Source organism: Hylobates moloch, unplaced genomic scaffold (genome assembly GCF_009828535.3).
Source record: "Hylobates moloch isolate HMO894 unplaced genomic scaffold, HMol_V3 SCAFFOLD_5, whole genome shotgun sequence".
Taxonomy (NCBI): Eukaryota; Metazoa; Chordata; class Mammalia; order Primates; family Hylobatidae; genus Hylobates; species Hylobates moloch.
In genome coordinates, this window is record NW_026652280.1 from 80,360,897 (window position 1) to 80,380,640 (window position 19,744).

Here is a 19,744-nt window from a genome sequence, read left to right on the forward strand (position 1 = left end):
GAATGTCCCTCCTGACGGTCTCCTTACTTATTGATGGACTAATCCTGCTCGTTAATTCCCCAGCCCTCGTTAAAAATGAAAAGGAGCCGTTTGTGCTTGTACAAACCCAACAGCCAGGATGGATGTGCGGGGGTGGGGCGGGCGGAGCCTCCGCATTGGCCACCGGCTCGGCCACGCCCATGGAGGGGAGCGGGCAGAGGGGAGGGGGCGCGGTGCTTAGAGTAGGGGCTCGATTCTCAGTCTGCGTGTGTGTGCCTGCGGTGCTTTATGCGGGAGGCAGGGCGTGTGTGTGTGTGTGTGTGTGTGTGTGTGTGTGTGTGTGTGTAGCTGCTCGCGTGCGAATGCCTGTGAGTCCTAAGTCTGTCCCCGAATGTATCCCTAGATGCATGGCTTTGGATATATACACAGAAGTATAGGGCCGAGACCCGGGTAAAGGCAGGGTGTGCATGCATGCATGCGTATGCACGTGGTCTGAATTTCTATGGAAGTGCCCCTGACTATGTGGACAGGTGGGTCACCTGTGTGCACCCTTGGGAAAATTCCCGAGCCTGTAATTTTGCGGGGGGGGGGGGGCAGTGTGCAGGGCCAGGCACCGCCCTCCAAGGGGCCCTCAGGAGCCTCACCAGTTTGCGCTGACACCAGTGGCAGAGGCCGCAGAGGACGACAGTGACGCTAAGGCTGACGGTGATGATGGCAGAGACCAGCAGGACGTCGCGAGAGGGCGCCCCTGGGGAGGACAGGTACAGGTCACACCCTCATTGGCCAGGGCCTGCCACCCTCCCTCAGCCCAGAGCCCTCCAGAACCACCACCCTACACTTCCATCTGGCCCCTTCACTGGGAACTCTGAACCCAGGTTCTACTCCCAGTTCTGCCTTGCTGGATGAACTTGGGTAGTTTCTCTCTGTGTGCCTCAGTTTCCTCATCTGTAAAATGGGGAAACTGTGCCAGTTGGCATCTTTCTCTGTCTCTCCCTGCATGGACCCTGTGTGAGTCCATGGGATCTGTGCCGTCCTCCAAACTTGAGACCGTCAAAGGGAGAGGCCAAATGTGCCCCTCAGCTCAGCCAGACTTCACTCGTCCATCAAATCCCTCCACAGGCCACTGCTCCTGGATGGCCTTTTCACACAGCACTCTTCCACCTGCTGCCCTGACGACACACACACTCTGAGTTGCAACTCCAGTGAAATTTGTCCAAAGGGTCCTTATTAGCTCTGACAGCCCCTCTGAGGATATCTGCCTCGTGGCACTAGCCAGTTGTCTTGTTTCCCAAGACTCACCAGCCATATGTGTAGTCAAAGGAATCTCTGGAACCCTCTGGCCAGCTGTTGTCCCCTTTAGCCCAGCTTTCATTGGTCTGGAAGCCCACCCACTGGCCTCTGCACATCCCTATCCCCCAAGCTCACCCCCACCACACCATGGCTGCAGCCCATCTGTAATTCCTAAATGCTCTCGTCCCAAGTGCCGAGGTGCCATAAACTTCGGAAGTGGAAACCTTGGCACCCTCGGCAAAGATGAGACCTGTCCTGGGAGGAAAATCTCAGGCCTCTGTCTGAATCTCACCCCTTCCCAGGCTGTGTGGCTTCCACCAGTCACAGAAGCACTTGGTTTCTTCCTCTGTAAGTGCAGATCAGACCTCCTCCCCCGCCCTCCTCATGGGTGATTGTAAACATTAGCCCAAACCAAACGTAAGGAAGGCAAAAACTTTGAGGACAAATTCTCATGTGGGGCAGTGGGTGGAGACCCGCATAGATCACACATGCGCCATAAATCTGTTGTGTGTGCTGGGATGCATCCTAAGCCAAGGAGATGCTGTTTATTTACAGAGGAGCCTGTGTGGGCTTTTTGGTGCCAGTGATCATGGTAATTAAGAGTTGATGGTATCTGTCTGGTTCTGGTTCCTGTGGTTTTAGCTTCTGTCTTTCTTCCTCTCCCGGTCTCTCTTGCTTGGCCATGGAGCCTGGTGGAGGAGGGCCCAGCAGTCACCCTCAGGGATGACTCTCATCAGCTCTCAGGGGCCTCTAGGCCCCCTCCCTCCTCCACTCCAGCACCCTGAGCAGCCCTTTCTCTACCTGCTCTACTAGAACCCTCTTTGGGCCCCACCTCTCCCTTCCTGACTTCCTGAGCCTCCTAGTTGTGGGGAAAGACCACACTTGTGAGGCTCCCACCTGTCCACCTGCCAGGCAAATTCAGCCTCCTCCTGTACCAAGTCTGCAGCCTCAACCCCCCGGAAGCCCCTGCACCCAGTTCACTTTCAACCTCAGGGCCCACAGCACCATGAACTCTGACCTGGACAACCTGCAATCACCAAGGTCCTGCCCTTCCCTCTCCTGGGCTGAGGAGCACAGCTCTGCAAGGCTGGAGGGGCCACATTTGTCAAAGTTCTCAGGCCAAATGGGAGAACTAGGACTTTGATCTCCAAGCTTCCAACGGAGAATAGGGGCAGGACACTCCACCACAGCTCCACGGCCCATGGCCAGGCCTCCAAGGAAGGGATGGGCAAAGGTGCCTTCTGGATACGAGATCTGTTTCCCAGCTCTCCCCATGGAACCTGCCCAGCCCCACTGGAAGGGCTAGGGGAGCTGTGTGGGCTGAAAGCAGATGAGCCCACACTTTCCTTTGTTTAACTCACTTTGAAATAAAGTAAACTCCATTCTTACGCTGAGCTTTCCTCGGCAACTATCTATTAAGAATATATTATGAGTGGGCATGGTGGCTCACGCCTGTAATCCTAGCATTTTTGGAGCCAGAGGCGATTCAAGGTAACATGGTGAAACCCCATCTCTTAAAATACAAAATTAGTGGGATGGTGATGTGTGCCTGCAGTCCAGTATTGAGAAATATATATATATATATATATATACATACACACACATATGTACGCACACATACACACATACACACACATATATACATATATAAAAATTATGAGGGTGTGTGTTTGTGGGGGAACAGGCCCTGCCCACAAAGAACTACCACTCCAGTGGGGAAGACAGGTTAGAATTAAGTTATCTCCTAGCATGCTAGGTGCCCCAGAACCATCAAAGAGCAGGACACCCAGCCAGGGGGCCCCAGACTCCAAAAGACCTGAGAAAAAAGACCCAAGTGTGAGTACCACCTCTGCCTCTTTTTTGTTGAGACGGAGTTCTGCTCTTTTCACCCAGGCTGGAGTGCAGTGGCATGATCTCGGCTCACTGCAACCTCCACCTCCATGGTTCAAGTGATTCTCCTGCCTCAGCCTCCCGAATAGCTGGGATAACAGGCACCCACCACCACACCCGGGTAATTTTTTGTATTTTTAGTAGATATGGGATTTCACCACATTGGCCAGGCTGGTCTTGAACTCCTGACCTCAGGTGATCCACCCACCTCGGCCTCCCAAAGTGCTAGGATTACAGGCATAAGCCACTGTGCCCAGCCCCACCTCTGCTTCTTAATAGCTGTGTGACTTTGGACAAGTGTCTTAACCACTCAGTGTCTCCCACAGGGTTGCTGTCAGCACTCAATAGATGGGTACTATTAGTATGGTTGTTGGTGTTTGTTTTATCTCAGGCATAAACAAAGGACCTTGGGAGCACAAATGAGGACTTTATCAATCTTGCGGGACTAGGGAGCTATCTGGGAAGGCCACCCTGAGGAGGTAGTGTTTGGTGTAGTCTGAAGATGGAAGTGAGGCGAAAGTAGGATATTCCAGGCAGAGGGAAAGGCATGGAGGTGGGAAAAGTGTCAGGCACATTGTGTGAGGAGCCAGACTTAGGGTATGGGGAGTGAATTCAGGGAGACCAGCCTGGAAGGAAAGGAGGGCCTGATGGGGAAAGGGCTTGTCTATCCAGCTGAGGGGCTTGTTTTGTTCTGTAGACCATGGGAGCCATGGTAGGCTTTTGAGCAAGAGAAGGATGGGATCAGACGGGTGTTTCACAAGCTCATGATCTGGTAGCTACAGTAGGAAGCAGCTGGAGGTCACGGCCACACTCCAGGTAGGCTCCTCTGCTCTGGTGCCCTCTCCACACTCCCCCCTCCCCCATATACCTCTTTGCCATTAGGAATTCTCCAAGAGGTCACCTTCCTGGAGCTCCCTCCTTTTTTGTCAAACAAGATCCTTCTCAAAAACCAATCCTCAACCCCTGCTGCAGGTCAGAGAGTCCCTAGGTCAGAAGCCTGTTGATCCCAGAGTCCAGTGGGCACACTCTGAAAGGTCCCCAGAAACCCAACAGAAAACCCATCTTAAGCAATTAGCATTCTGTGGGCACAGCAGAATGAGCCCTAGGTTTGGGGTCTAGGAGAATTAGGCTAAGACCCTAGTCCAGCTGCTAACCAGTCATGTGGCAGGCAAGACACTCAACTCTTGGATTATCAGTGCCTTCATCTGTGGAAGAGCTGACCCTGACCCTTCCCCACTCAGAGGACAAGCCAGGTATTCCAGGTGCTCCACATGCAGTCACAATGACAACAGAGATAAGCATTATGAGTTGTCCCCATTTTACAGATGGGGAAACTGAGGAACAGAGGGGTCAAATACCATGTCCAAGTTCAAAACCAGGGTTTGAACTCAGGCAATCCGGCTCAGATTCTATACTCTTTGCTTTGATATCACACCAACTAGAGGTACGTGGTTAGTTTTCAAGAGGTAGTCTTTGGAAACCCTAGGGTTGCCTGGAGTCTCTCTGGGGCTCTGGGGAGTGGAGGCTGAGCAGATAAGGCTGTGATCCCTCAAGCCCTCTTCGGCCACAGTAGCACTGTTTCCTTCTGTGTTCTTGAGCTTTTGCAGAAAATTCCATTTGGAGAAGGGGTTGTGTTGCTAAGAAAAGTTGAACTCTTCTGGATGAGTGACTCCAGGGTCCCCTACAGTGTGGATGGCTGCTGTTATCTTCCAGGCAGCTGGTACGGCCCCCACAGATTCCCCAGACCCTTCAGCCTCCCTTGGATGGCCCTCAAAGGCAGGGTGAAACAAACACTTGCCACTGCAGATTGCATTGATGCTGTGAATAATAGTGACATGATGTCCTCGGCCAGCATGCGGACATCCTAAGGAGATCCTAAGGGAGATGTCACCATCGAGGGGTGCAAGCATGTTTTTGCCTACCAGTCAGAGTGAACCATTCCCTGCGTATGGAGTCACTGTGTCTCCAGCTGGAAGGAACCTTGAAAGTCATGAAGTCAGGCCCCAGGGATGCACAAAGCCCATGGGCAGCCCTGTTGGTAACAGGGAGCTTCTGCAGGGAGCAGAAAGCAGGAAGCAGGTCCTTCCTGGACGGGCATTGTTAGGGAGGGCTGCTGTGCCTCTCGCAGAGCCGAATCTGTCTCCCTAGAACTTTCCCTGCTGGTCCTGAGCCTGCCCTCCAGAGCTGCCAGGAACGAGCTGGCTGCCTCTACCACATGACAGGCCTCCAAATCCTTGCCGACAGTTCTAATGTCCCCTTCAAGTCTTCTCCAGGCAAAGCCGCCCCAGCCCTCTAACCCCTCCTCAGATGACATGCATGGTTTCAAGTCCCCTTACTGTCAGCATATTAACACTGGGGGAAAGAAAATATTGGAGCCCTAGTCAGCCTTTTGACAGGGCTGAGTGCCACAACCTATCCTGAGGCAGAGGAGACATCCTGGGTCCCGGTGGGTAAGGCACAGCATAGACAAGGGCAGACAGGAAACCTGGGAGGCAGGGTGAACCAGGAGCTAGGCAGAACCAGACCTCCTAGGTCCAATGCCGGGATGTCTTGGGAGTGAGGTATGAGCTGGAGCAGGCTGCTGCCCCTCTGCCCAGGCCTGTGGTAGGCATATCAGCTGACTAGAGCTCAGGATGTAGGGTCTAACTGAGTCCTGTGTGCTTTGCTGGGTCCTGTGGGCACAGCCTATGCTCCTGGCCATGCCACCCCCCAAGGAGATCTCAGGGTAAGGTCTGTGTACCCCAGGAAGCGGCCTGCCTCTGAGGGTGGACAAGATGCCCATGCACAACCTTCCCTTCTAGCATCTGGGCAGGGCTTGGTCTCTTGTTCACCACTGTATTCCCAGCACCAACGGTGGAGCATATAATAGGTGCTCAATAAATGTTTATTGAACGAATGAAGGAGGAAGAATCCCAGGCCTCCAGGAACAAAGATAATAATAGGTGCTACTATTTATTAAGCACCTACTATATGCCATACTACAGGGTCCACAAAGAAAGGGGCTGTATCTGCTTCGCTCACTCCAGTATCCTTTATGACGAGTTCAGTGTCTGACACACAGGGGATGCTCAGCAAATATTTGTTGAATGTTCAATGCTTGTATATGTTAACTCATTTGTCACCCAAATAAGATGGAAGAGAAGAGATGGGAGAGGCTGCAGTGATGAGTTGAGAGCTCTCTTTTACAAGCATGTGTGTGTGCACACACACACACGCACGCACACACATACGCACACACGTGCATGCACACTTGCACGCACACACACACACACACTAGGACCCCTTCTGTTCTTTCCCCATGCTCAACTTTGCCTGACAAACTCCTGATTTTTTTAGGCCCAGATAAAAAGACCTCCTCCAGGAAGCCTCCCTTAGTCTGCCCAGTGGGAATTAATTTCTCCTGCCTCTGAGTTCCCAGCATACTGAGCCTACATCCTTCTTTTAGAGAATAGTGATTAGTGCCAGCCCTCTGAAGTCAGATTGCTCAGGCTCAAATTCTGGCTCTGATTCTTCCAAGCCATGTAACCTAATCGCTGTGTGCCTTGGTTTCCCCATCTGTAAACGAGGGCTGATAATAGTATAGTCTCATAGGACTATGGTGAGGTTTAAAGGAATTAGCATGTACAATGCACTCAGCACAGTGCCTGACACAGAATAAGTAGGCACTAAATGCTAGCTATTATCATAGCATTATCACATCGTGCCCTGGATTAGAGATATCTGGGGCACGGAGTTGGCACTCAATGGTGTTGAATGAAATACTGGACTGGATACACTCTAGTTTTCTCCACAGGATGCAGAGGTCAGAGGTCACATCTTACTCAATTTTGTGCACCCCTGACCCCTCCCAGGACCTGCAGGGCTTGACCAAAGCAAGCATCAGTGAGCACCTACGGTATGGAAGAGGGAGGGCTAAGGTATGGGGACATGGGATCAGGGGTGACAGCTGGAAGCCAGGCTGGGCCTCAGGTGTGAACTGCAGACCCAACCTGGTCCCTTACCAGGGCTCAGCCCCGACTCCCAACTCCTTCTCATCTCCTCAGCAAGCCATGATTTATGGATGAACAGAATCAAACAGGGCTGCTGGCTGCTGGGATGCCCTGGGGAGCTGCAGGAGAGGGAATGGCTTTCTGAGGGCAAGCTCACCAGCTGCCCAGAGGGGAATGGGAGGGGGGCCGCAGGAGCAGTGGGCACATGCACACAGGCCACAGACACAAGCCACAGAGACTCACCCTGGCACAGACACCCATGCACACATGCACACACACCCATGGCCGTGGCCACAAGCAGATGCCCAGCCAGCTCCGCCATTCACGAGCTCTAGGCGTTCACGCACTTCCTCTAGCCTGGAATTCTCTCCCCATGAATTTGCCGTCACTTGTCTACTCAGATTCTGTCTGTCCTTCTGATGCAGAGCAGTGGGATATATTGTAGACTTGGAGGCAGATGACCTGGGTTTACGCCCCACCCCTGCCCCTGGCCAACTACGTTACCCAGGGCAAGGCCCATGCTGGGCTTGAACACTTTACCTTCAAATGATGATCATGACCCCTGACCTCCCCTGCTGGGGAGGTCACCACCAAATAATAGCTAACATTAGTTGAGTGCACGCAATGTGGCAGATACTGTGCCACGAAGTTTACATGCACCATCTCCACAACCTCGGACCATTATTATCTCCATTTCACAGGGGAAGAAACTAAGGCATGGGGAATAATAGGTGCTTGAGCCCATCCTTTCCTGCCTGGTCACAGTGGCCTCCCTTTGAGCTGACGAATGTGATGGCATTCTATAATGTGCTAGACTGTACAACCTAGCCACACTTTCCTCTTCCCACAAGCAGGCCAACCCTTGTCACACCTATGATGCTTTGCCTAGGCTGTTCCTTCTTCCTGGAATGCCTTTCCTTCTCTGTCTTCAAGGCAACTAGACAAAGATGGTCTCCCCTCCTACAATCCTTTCTGCCTCCCTAGTAACTATGACAATTAACTATTTGGGGTTAATAATTAGCTCTTTCTGTGTCCTTCCCCAACTGGGAGCACCTAGAGGATTGAGACCCCCAGCTCACTCAGCTTTGAAGACCAAAGTCTGGTACACAGGAGAGGTTGGAGAACTAATTGCTAAACAAATTCATGAAATCACTCAAGGTCTCAGATAAGCCCACCTCCCCCAAGAAGCCCTCCCCAATGACAGGCACTCATAGCAGTCTCTTCCTTCTCCAAACTTGAATTAATGGATCCATTTGTCAACCCCCTTTTCTTGGGGATAGACCTGACCCCCACAAGCAGGGGCAACAGGATAATATCCTGTCTCCCAATTGCTCAGGGTCTCCCACAGCCTGTAGCCTAGGTCAAGGTACAGAGAAGCTGCTGGACATGCTGGGAATCTGTGCCTATAGGCTTTTTCCTCCAGAATTCATGTATGCTCACACTCTCAGATGGTGACATGCACACTCCCCACACCCAGCCCTTCCAGAGTTGTTCCAACACCTGCAAGCCCTCCCAACCTAGACTGCTTCTGCTCCTGGAGGCTCTTACAGGCATTCACAGGTCCCAGGCCACTGCTCTTCTTCCCAAGTGTCTTTCATCACAGTAACGAATGTATGCTTGGCATTGAATCATGTCTGCAGACTTCAGCACCCCTCTGAGGGTAAATAACGCTTATGCCCATTTTACAAAGAAGGAAACTGAGGCTCAGGAGGGTTAAATGCTTGCCCAGGAACACACAGCAGAAGAGAGGTAAAACCAGGATTAGACTGGAGGTCTGTAAGACCTCAAACCCTGTGGCTCTTACTCTTGTTCCACCCTAGGGGAGCCATGCCTTGAAATAAGACACTCTGAGAATAGACAGAAAAGAAGAAAGAACCTGAGTGGACACAAACAGCAGTCAGGGAAAGGGCTCCCACTCTCCCAAGAATTTTACCAGTTAGAGCCATGCCCAAATTACCCCAGGTACTTCAGAGACTCCTCTGACACACACACCTTTTCTGGGGCTCCTTCCCCCATCCACTGGCCCACGCATTGGCCTCAGAGAAGCACCCTCAATAGATAGAGTCTCAGCTGGCCTCAGGGTCCCAGGACAGGTTGGGGGTTGGGTATCTGGCACTGGACAGTCTAGGAGTGGGAAGAGGAGGACAATGGGGTGTCCCAGGGAGTTGCCCAGGGCTCTGTCTCTGGTACTGATCAGGGTGCAACCACTACTCCGGAGATAAAGCAGAGTGCTGCTGGGGGTGGTTGGGGCTACATCTGCCATCCTGAGCTTGCCTCCTCCCACCTGATTCTGCAATACACGTCAAGCCCCAGCACTTCCCCACCCCCATCTTTTGGTGGCTCCCGATGACGTTCAAGGTGGGAAACAGTGAAAGCTGGAGTCACAGGTTTCCATAGGAAGCACCCTCCATGCGCATGCTGAGCAGATGGAAATGGGGGAAGATGGCAGGCATTTACAAGTGGGCAGAGCTTACCAGCTCCAGGGTGATCTGGGCATGGAAAGGGGGACATTTTTGGTGCCTATCCTGCTTCCCTCCCTCCCCTCAACCTAACACACACAAGAAAGCCAGAAAGAGGCAGAGTTGGGGAGAAAGGAACAGAAAGCCAGTCAGCTAAACCCTGCACCCCAGACAACCAGGCAAAGCTCCAGGTCTTGCCATCTTGCAGAATTTCCTGACCTCTTTCCACTGTAAAACTCTCCCTTCCAGGCCACCCACCCAGGGAACAGGGCCAGCTCTTCTCTTAAAAGAGGAAAAACAAATTGAGATAGGCGAGAAGGAAAAAAGAAGAAGGAAAGGAGAACACCCAGCACTTATTTTCCAGAAAAGCTAGGCCTTGGACCTACCCCCACCCCATGCCCTCCGGACATTCTCTGAGTGTCCTTTGGAAAGCTGTGGAGGTGCCCACAACCCCTTGGGCTTCACCCAGGGCAGGAACTAGGCTAGCAAAAGAGGAAGCCCAAGGGGAATTGTTTTGGAAAGTTACAAGTAGCTGAAAATAGGGGCTCGGCACGAGCAAGCTTCCTCAACCTTGACTGTAATAAAAACAGATAATGTGTGAGTGAGCTAGGGAGAGTGCGCTGGCTGGGGCCGCAGAGGCCGGCTGGATGCAGACAGTTTAGAATTCAGAGGAGATGCCAACTGAGTAAACAGCAAATGAAGGATTATCTGGATGGGCCAGCAGCTGTTCCAGCAAGAAATTGGACGGGGACATGTGGGGATCCACAAGCACTCCTACTCCTCATCAGAGAGCGAGGCCTGGTGAGCTATGAGGACCTTGTCCACGCCTTCCCTACCTCTGCTGTCTCTTCCAGTCAAGACATGGCCTTGGTAATAATGGCTCACATCTGTACAGTGCAGAGCAGTTTATAAAGTGTTCCACAGTTTACCGAGAGTTTCACATGCATTATTGAATTTAATGGAGGTGACGGTATCTTCTGCTCAGTGACCCCCTCACCTCACCTCACCACAGCCACCCCTACCTCCCACAATTCCTGGCCTGGGAAGGCCTGGTGCATCTGGCTTCAGTATTCAGCCTCAAAAGAGGAGGAAGGGGAGACTGGCCATCTGTAGACCCCAGAGAGCTGCTAAGCCCAGAAGTCATCAGGGCCAAAGCCATTCAGGATGGAAAGGGCCAGGTGCCAGCTCTGAGCTGGGAGCCCAGGCTGAAGAGTGGATAGCCAGGAGTTAGCTCGGAACCTGACACCCTCCCCACCCACCTTGATCCCAAAGCTGATGAGCCACCTGAGCAGCTGTGAAAATGATCACGTCTGTCAGAGCAGCAGGAGCCCAAGAAAGGAGGGGCTCAGAATGGGGAGGGGGCTCTTCGCCGGGAATGCGGAGCAGAGGCAGGATCAGGGACGTGTGATGATTAAGTGTGGGCCTTGACCACTAGTTACTCCTATGAATAATGCATTGTTGTGCCTTGGCCTAAATCAGCATCTTATTGTTATTAATAATACACGCTGCAAAGAAGCTGGGTTTGGAACTGTATGCTATGTTTCATTTGAGTATCTCAGAGCACTTAAAAGCTCCTGATGCTGATGACTCAACTTTATCTCTCCAAGTCATAGGCTTCCTCACGGGCCACCTGCCCGAATGCCCTTCCACCTGAGGCTTGGAGCCGTGAAGGCCACCAGGGTAGAAATCTTCCATCCTGGGATTCAAATCCATGGCCAGGGCTTATGGCTGGGGAGAGGAGTGCATTTAATCTTTGCAAGCTCAAAGCCTCCTGGGGATGCAACATAATGTGAAGCTCCCAGAGAGGTTTCAGGACAGAGATAACTAGTGGGAATCCAGGGGCGGGAGAAATGGATAGAGAGACCACTGCGGATCTGAATCCTGTTCTGTCACTTGCCAGTTGTGTGACCTTAGGCTACTCACTCAACTCTCTGGTCCTAAGCCTCCTGGCTGGAACGCAGGGTCTAAGATTCCCTCTACGAGATGCCGTTCTATCATATTCAGGGGTATCATTTACACGGCAAATAGTAGGATGGCGCCATTGAGCACCCCCCCAGAGCTGTCCAAGGTGCTGAAACAGCTGTCGGCCACGCGGCTCCTTGTCCTTGGTGCTGAAACAGAACTCAGTTCCGGGGCTGCGCCCTCTTCCAGGTCGCCCTTTGCGCAGCTCCCAGCGAGCAGGATCCGAGAGACTGTGCATAGTGATTCCGCCTTCCTCTGCCAATGCCTCCCTGATCAACCTTCAGCTGAAGCTATGGCAGCAACCAGCGACCTCAAGAGCCCCCTTTCCTCGAGTTAGGTCCTCGGATGCTGAAGACTCCAGTCCTGACTCAGGACAAAAAGGGCCGCCCCGCGAACGTGGTAAATACCACGCCCCATTCCCTCCCGGGGGCCCGCCGCACTGCCTCCTGGTGGCTGGCGCGGGCACTGCACCCCGGCGGGCGCACAGACGGTCCCCAGTGGCGGCCTGGGCCGGCGGGGAAGCAGCGGCAGACGGTCCTCCGGCCCCCGCCGCCCCCTCACCGCTCCCGGGGCAATCTGGCGTTCAGAGCTTACGGCGTTGCCCGACACCCGCACACTCCAGCCTGTCTGACTGCGTCCTGGCCGCTTTGGGGCTGCCTGGGTCACAGTGCAGGCTCAACCCAGCTGGCCAGACCTGGGGCAGGCAAAACTTCCTGCTCCCTCCTCCAAGGTGGGTGGGGAAGGCTTGTTTCAACAAACACCAACCTTTCCTCTGCGGCAGGGCTAGTCCCGCCAAGATGAACACAAAGGCCTCCTCCAGGGCAAACGCTCCACACCTCTCCCCCATCCAAACAAGAACTTTGCCCACACCCGCCCCAGAAAAAAGTGAGGGGTTGAGGGAGAATGCCATAACTGCAGTCCACTCCTGTTCCCCCACCCTACACGTGGGGGCTCTTTGAAAGGCAGATCTGCTTGGTGTTTCTAGGGACTGCTTGATATGAACCTGACTGGGTTGTAGAGATTCTCCCTCTTCCAAAAACAAAAAGCAAAACAAATAATACTACCTGAAAAGACAGCACCCAAAACCACAGCTTCTCTGGAGTCAAGGGAGTCAAGATAATAGCCTTCAATTACAGTAGACATAGCTGGTATGTATCATTTATTGAGCACTTACTGTATGCCAAGCACTGTGCTAACAGCTGTGCAAACATGATCTCATTTAGCCTTCCAGCCACCCTGCCTCCCCAGGAGGGAGCATCATGCTCAGCCTCCTACAGATGAGGAAAGTCAGGATCAGAAAGGGAGGTGACCACTCAGGCTGGTGCAGCCAGCGAGTGCTGAGACGGGCATGGGAGAGTGCATCCATCTGCCCTTACTCTTGCCATTCAGCTGAATCTACCTCACCATCCTTCCATGTTCTGGAGGCCACACTATCCTTCAGGTTTCTCCAAGACCACTCCAGCCCCCCACCATCCTCACCTCTTGGCTGAGAGCCACGTGGAGGAAGAGAGTAACACCTTGCACTCTATAGCACTTTACAGCCTGCCAAGTGCTTTCAGAGCCACTGTCTGTCTGAATTGACCCTCATGATCTTGAGGGGTGAAATGGGCAGGGATGGCCCTGTTCTGACTTTGTAGGAGAGAAAAGTATGGCTCCAAGGAATAAATGGCTTGCCCCAAGTCACACCGTGAGCTGTGGAACCAGAACTCAGGCAAAGACGGTAGGACACCCAGTCCAGTGTACTCTTCCCACTTCCCTAAGGCTGGGGTGCTGGGGACAAGCCAGGCAGGGAGTCCTAGGGGCTTTCATCTCCTGAGGGGCTTCCTGAGGCCATGACCTGGGCTGCTTCCCCACTCCTCCTCCCCGGGGTCCATTGGTTGGCTCAGCTTTAACTTGGAGTCTCGGAGTCTCATTCTAAATGAATTTTTTTTTTTCCAGGCAATTACCTCCTGCTAATTAGGAGGCAGGGCTGCCAGTCCCTGGGCCCTGGACTGACCCTTTTCTCAACCCACAGAGGGCAGGGGGGTTGTGGAGGTACTGGGTAGCAGCTCCAGCCACAGAAACTGCCTGGGTCAGGGTTCTGTCAGGGCAGGGGATGCTGATGGAGGAGCAAAGAGCTCCACAGAACTGGAAGAAGGGAGGCAGGGATGCTGGGGAGGGAGGGACTCTGAAGTGGGAGAGAGCAACGGGACAAAAAGCTGGAAGGAGCCTGAACATGCCCATGCAGAGTAAGTGAGAGAGACCTGGACTCTGGGGCAGCAGAGGGAGCCAGGAGGAGCCAGAAAAACGGGGACACATCAAAGGAAGAAAGGAGGAATCTCAGGAACCAGAGAGACAGGAAGGGGTAGGAATCTCCCCTCTATGGAGAGAGAGGAAGTGAGAAGGTGCCCCAGAAAACGGTCAAGATTACAGAAGGGGCAGAGGGAGAGAGAGAGATACTGGAAGACTCCAGGAAAGGGAAGGGGAGAGGAAGGACAGGGAGGAAGGAGGAATTGCTGAAGGAAAACCCCAGGGAGAAGGGGGAGGAGAGCGGGGGAGGACGGCTTGGAGTGGCAGCTCCCAGAGCCCCAAGAAGGGCTTTCTCTACGTCATTGTCCTTGAGCTTCCCCCAATGTCAGTGCCCAGCCAGCTGGGACTGCACACCCTCCTACGCAGCCACAGGTGCGGGCGGGCATGATGGCAGGCCACCAGCCGGCTCAGGCCCCAGATGCTCCAGTCACCCGGGGCAGCCAGCTGACCTCCCTCCCTGCCAACCTGCCACCCCCTCGAGTAGGCTGAGCCAGGGTCCCTCCTGGGCCATACAGCAACACGACCAGGAGCTTCTGGGGCTGTGTTCAGCCTCTCCACTTTTCAGAGGGAGGATCAAGGCACAGAGAGGAAACAGTGCCTGTCCAAGGTCAAGTGAGTGATGAGGCCAGACTCAGAGGGCTCAGGGGCTAAGTCCTGCTGGTGGGTCCTGTTCTCTTCTGGGCAATGGGCAACAACAGGAGACAAAGACAAGTCATGGCTGCCAGCAAGTCAGTCCTGATCAAAGCCCTCTGGAGTGTGGGGTGGCAGGCAGAAGGGAGTGAGGGTGGCCAGGGGCTGGAAGGGAACCAAAGGAACTCACGTTTATGGAGCACAGGGTGAGAGGGTTCTGCAAGGGTTATAATTGTAACAAACATTACTGAACACTTACTAGGTACAGTGTGCCAGCCACTTAAGACATTACATGCAGGATCTCATTTGAGCCCAACAACCCTATAAAGTATGTATCACTATTATTCCATTATAGGAAAAAAACTGAGACTCAGGAGGGTTGGGTGACCTGGCCAAGTCCACACAGCTAGCCAGTGGCATGGTTCTGACTCATGCAGCTGGTCATTTTGGGGCCACTGCCCTGAAGACCCCTCAACATTATCTGAAGATGTGCAGGTCCCTGAGTTCCCAAGGTCCCAGAACAGCCCTGGCACAATCTAAGCCCCAAACTCCAGTAGGACTGCAATCCATGAGGTCTAAGACTTGAACAAGCCCTGTCTTAAGGCGTTAGAGTCTGGTTTTTAGTCTTGGTTCAGCCACTAACTTACTGTGTAACTTTGGACAGGTCACTGTCCCTCTCTGGGCCTTCATGTTCCCACCTGTACCATCAAAGGGTAGGACTAGATAATAATAATAACTACTACGTACATGGTGCTAACTCTGTGACAGGCACAGTTCTAGGTGGTTTACAGATATTAACTCACCGAATTTCCCCAACAGCCCCATGATGGTGCTATTATTCCCTCCATTTTACAGGTGGGAAATGAAGCACTGAAAGGTTAAGTCAGTTGCCCAAGGCCACAAAGCAAGTCAGCACATGGCACATCTAGGATTTGAGCCTCATTATTTTTGATCCAGAGCCCCTGTGCCCTGGCCACCACTCTGCATTCTTTCCCTAAGGACCCTCTCAGTCCCTGCTTGGTGCTCCAGCGACGTGTGCCCATGTGCCTCTGCACAGACACACCTACCATCGTGTTTCCACATGGGAAGCACACACAGAGTCATGCATCTGCATGAAGTGCGGTGTGTTAGCTCATGCTCCCACACCCACTCCTGTGCCTCCACCCAATTTCTACCTGAAGTAGCCAGGCTGGGTCACATATGTCCACAAGCATCCCAGCACCAGAACAAGCCGACTCTAGCAGGTCCATGCACACACACACATATACACGTGTTCCCGTCTCTGAGCACTGGTTGACTTGTGGGGGCCATGTGCCATGCTGCAGCACACAGCCATGTGGCAGTGACGTGGGCCACCACACCCCTTCTCCTCTGCTTCCTTCTAGTGCCTGGGTGGCTGGCACGTCACATCCCGCACCTGCCGGCACCCCCATCCACACTGCCTTCCTCACGCCTCTCCCCTAGCAGAAGCGGGCACCTTCTCCAGGAAGGAAGCAGACTCAGGCACAGCCTGGCTCCCACGGCCCAAAGATGCCAGCCAACCTGGGGGTGGAGAGGGAGAGAGAGGCATCAACTGGAGGCTCCAGGGGGCCTGGGGTCCACAACGGCTCCTATCTGAGACTAAGCCCTCCTTTAGGTCTGAGTGCCAGAGCTGAGCTCTCAAGACCCTCGAGACACTGGCCCTCTCTGTCATTGCCAGATATGGGGTCAGATGGGGACCCTGGGGACAGAGGGTCTCCCATCATTCCTGAGCAGGACTGTGGTGCCACCTGGGCTCCTCTGACCAAGTTACCATTGCACCCTTCACCACCCTATCCCCGGTCCCTGCTCTCTCCTCCCCCTGCCCAAGCATCTTAGAGTTCTGGGTATTTTTAGGCCTCAGCTGACAGGCTGTGAAATCACTCCCTTCGCACCTCCCCAACCAGGCGGGGGCTGGAGAGGGAGGAATGAGGTTGGGGGGGGCACGCAGACAATTCATCAGGCTCCTCCAGGGCTGGCAGGTGCCAAGGAGGGAGAGAGGGGTTCCTCCCCTTCTCCTGAGAGCCTCCCCCATGAGTGAGAGGATCCCTCCACCTTGCCAGTAGCGAGAACGGAGACAGGGTGGGAAGGAGACTCCCCTCCACTCCAGGAAGAACAAAGGCTTTAGGGGATACCCTAGCATTAGAAGAGGCACTGGGACACCCTTTGAGTCCAGCTCTGCAGCCACTACCAACTCGTAGTGCTCCCTTCTGAGAGACGAGCTGAGAGACGGGCTGGCTTAGAGCCTAGTAGGATAAGGAGGCACCAGGCAACGTAGCCCAGTGGTTAAGACCCAGGCTTTGGAGTGAGGCCGACTTGCAATCTTATTCCTGCTCTACTGAGTGACCCGGGCAAGACACTGAACCTCTCTGAGTCTCCGTTTCCTCATTTGCACTGCAGTGAATTGGATATCTCCCTTGCAAGACTGCTGTGAAGATGACATAACATGATGAATGGAAAGAACAAGGTGGTCTGTGGACCCACCAGGCACCACTGGGAGCCTCTCCCTTGCAGCTTTCCCTGATCTTCCATTTCTCCTAGCTGCCCCTTCTCTGGGCTGGCTTTCTCACTGCAATCTCCAAGACAGGAGTCCACAGTTCATCCTGGCGTCAGGGCCCTTGGCACCTATCTGACCCCCACTCAGGGGGAACAAATTTCCAACTAAGGTGGGTAGTCAACACAGATGGTCCCCACCTCCCTGCTTCCTGCTGCAGGACACAGACACATACACATCATGTGTGCACATGTACCCAAATGCCAACATGCATGTGTACTGCCAGCACCTCAGTGTGAGGGCGTTTGCCTTGGGACGACCCCCAAGGGAAGTGGGAAGACCCCCAAGGGAAGTGGGAAGACCCCCAAGGGAAGTGGGAAGACATACCCAGGCCCCACTGTGAATGGGTCCCTGTGCCAGGGGCCGTGGGCATGGAGAGGGGGGTGGCCCGCCTAGTTGCCATGGAGACAGGTTGGCTTTGGTGGGGCTCTGGAGCTCAGGCCTGGCAGCTGGAGCAGGAGCTGTGTGGCCCCTCCCGGGCCTGGCCCTGATGCCTGCGGGGGTTATGTGGGTACAGAACAAATCCTCAAGAGGACTAACTGTGTCCACAGGGCCCTGGGCCTGCCCATCTTGGCTCTATATCCCTCGCTGGGAGGCTTTCTCTGATACCCCAGGCACCTGGGAAGCCCCCTCAGGGTGTTCATTCATGCCCACCTGCACCCGGCTACCCCCTTACTGCCTATAATCTGCTGCAAGCTTTCCAGGGGCAGGGGCCCAGGCTGGCTGGACACTGCAGATCTCTTGGCAGAGGTAGGGACAGATATGTTAATGGCTGAGATTCTAGCTCCATCTACCTGCCTGCCTCCCGACTTCCCACCCTCCACACTACCGTGCTGTCAAAGTTCTTTATAGAGATCTGCTCAAAAGCCATCCATGGCACTCCATGCCTTACTTTTTAAAAGAATTTCAGTTTTCCTATTTCAAAATGCCAACTCCTTCATAATCTGGCCCAACCTACCTTCCCAAGCCTCACTTCCTGCTACTGTGCCCCAAAGTTCTCCCTTCTGGCCATGCTGAAGCACTCACTGCTGCCTCAACTGGCCAAGATCCCTCGAACCCTCTGAGCCATTGCATGTGCTGTCCCCACCTCACCAATCGCCTCACCTCTGCTCGCTCACATGGCAAAGCTCTTATTCTTCCTTCAGGACTCAAGGCCCTGTATCTGAAGTTCACACCCTTAGGTCTGGCAGCGTGGCTGGAATCCCAGACCTACTTCTAACTGCAAGTTCGCACTTCCCAAGGTGGTTCTGAGGATGGAGGGGCTAATGCATGTTATGTGCTTAGAACAGCATCTGGCACATAGTGAGCTCACAACATGTCTCTGCTATTCTGATGGTAACTTAACTGACACTGCCTCCATGAAGCCCTCCCCAACTCCTCCACCATGGCGGTAGCAGGCATGTTCTTGGAGGATCCAGAACCCTCATCCCACACATCAATTGCTTGGTACAGGACAATGTTGAGAACAGCTGCCGCTGGCTGAGTGTTTACTATGGACTGGCTCTCTGCTAAATACTTTTTCTGCCTTATCTCACCTCATCTTCCAACCACCTGGGAGGTAGGAACCATCATCATACCCATTGAACAGAAGAAGAAACCCAAGGCCAGAGAGGTGGGCTGACCTGCTCCAGAGACACAGCAGCAAGTGTCTCTGCCAGGATTCAAATCAATAGCTGTTTGACCCTAGAACCCTAGCTCAAGCAAGCTGTCCCTGGAGGCACATATGTAAAGTGCTCAGCACATACTGAGTGCTCCACAAGGCTTGCTACTATCATGCTATTGTTATTATCAGGGGAGGACACAGGATGTGTTTGGTGACCTGAGATGGGATTCCTTAAGCTGGTCCCTCTGCAAAGCATAAAACCCCCATTCCTGGAGAAAGTGTTTCCAAGGGTCCCTTGGCTGCCATCCCCGACCCCCATCCTCGGATGGGGGTCAAGGATGGCAAGGAGTTGTGCAGGGAGCCCCAGTATCTGGACCCAGGGCACTTCCTGTGAGGGGTGCTGCAGCAAGCAAATGCTTGAGGGGGCCCTCCCGGGCCCAGGCCCAGCAGAGCGGGAGAGAGCCTGCTATGTGCCGGGCATGCTGGCCGCCGCTCTCTGGCCCCGCTGACACAACCCCATGGTAATGAGACGGATCCAGTTTGTACCCAGGGCCCCGCCGGGAGCAGCTGCCGCGGCAGGGTTTGAAGTAATTTAATTGGACACATTAGCCGCACGCTCTCTCCTCCACTCCCCTTGTGCAGAGCCTCATGCAGGCGCCCCTTCTGCCTCCCACCCCTCATGCCACCCTACCCTGGCTGGTGGCAGGGTGCATGCTCCACCAACCAGCTAGGACTAATAGGTAGGCACCGTTCCTCTCTCATTCCTGGGGCTCCTGGGGGCTCTAGAACCAGAGGGCTCTCTAGGTCCCAGGTTCTCCCCAGTCTCTGATGCAAGCAGCAACTATGGGAGCCTACTGGGGCTAGAGCTCAGACCTCTCCCTCCTGTCTCCTCTAGTGGGCACAGCAGTCACCCCCCTTTCTCCTTTGGTCAGCCATGGAAGCCACCAGCCTTCTGCATTCCAGGAAGGACACTGAAGGAGCAGGGCCAGCAGCATATGCCTGTTTTACCAGCATCTTTGGTTTTGTCACTATCAGGGTTTGCCACTATCAGGGTCACTATAGAGACGATGGGCAGCCCTCC

General features: G+C 53.8%; 1 protein-coding gene across 13 annotated transcripts in view; it reads right to left on the reverse strand.

Moving 5' to 3' along the window:
- SYT7 (synaptotagmin 7) overlaps positions 1-19,744 on the reverse strand; it is a 66,534-nt gene that overhangs the window by 41,218 nt on the left and 5,572 nt on the right. For 12 of the 13 annotated variants that reach the window (XM_032153043.2, XM_032153041.2, XM_032153042.2 and 9 more), the window contains exon 2: positions 624-727. The exons of the other annotated variant lie outside the window; for it this stretch is intronic. In XM_032153043.2, the coding sequence (XP_032008934.1) occupies positions 624-727 (104 nt within the window). The remainder of the gene's footprint in view (positions 1-623; positions 728-19,744) is intronic. 13 annotated transcript variants of the gene reach the window in all.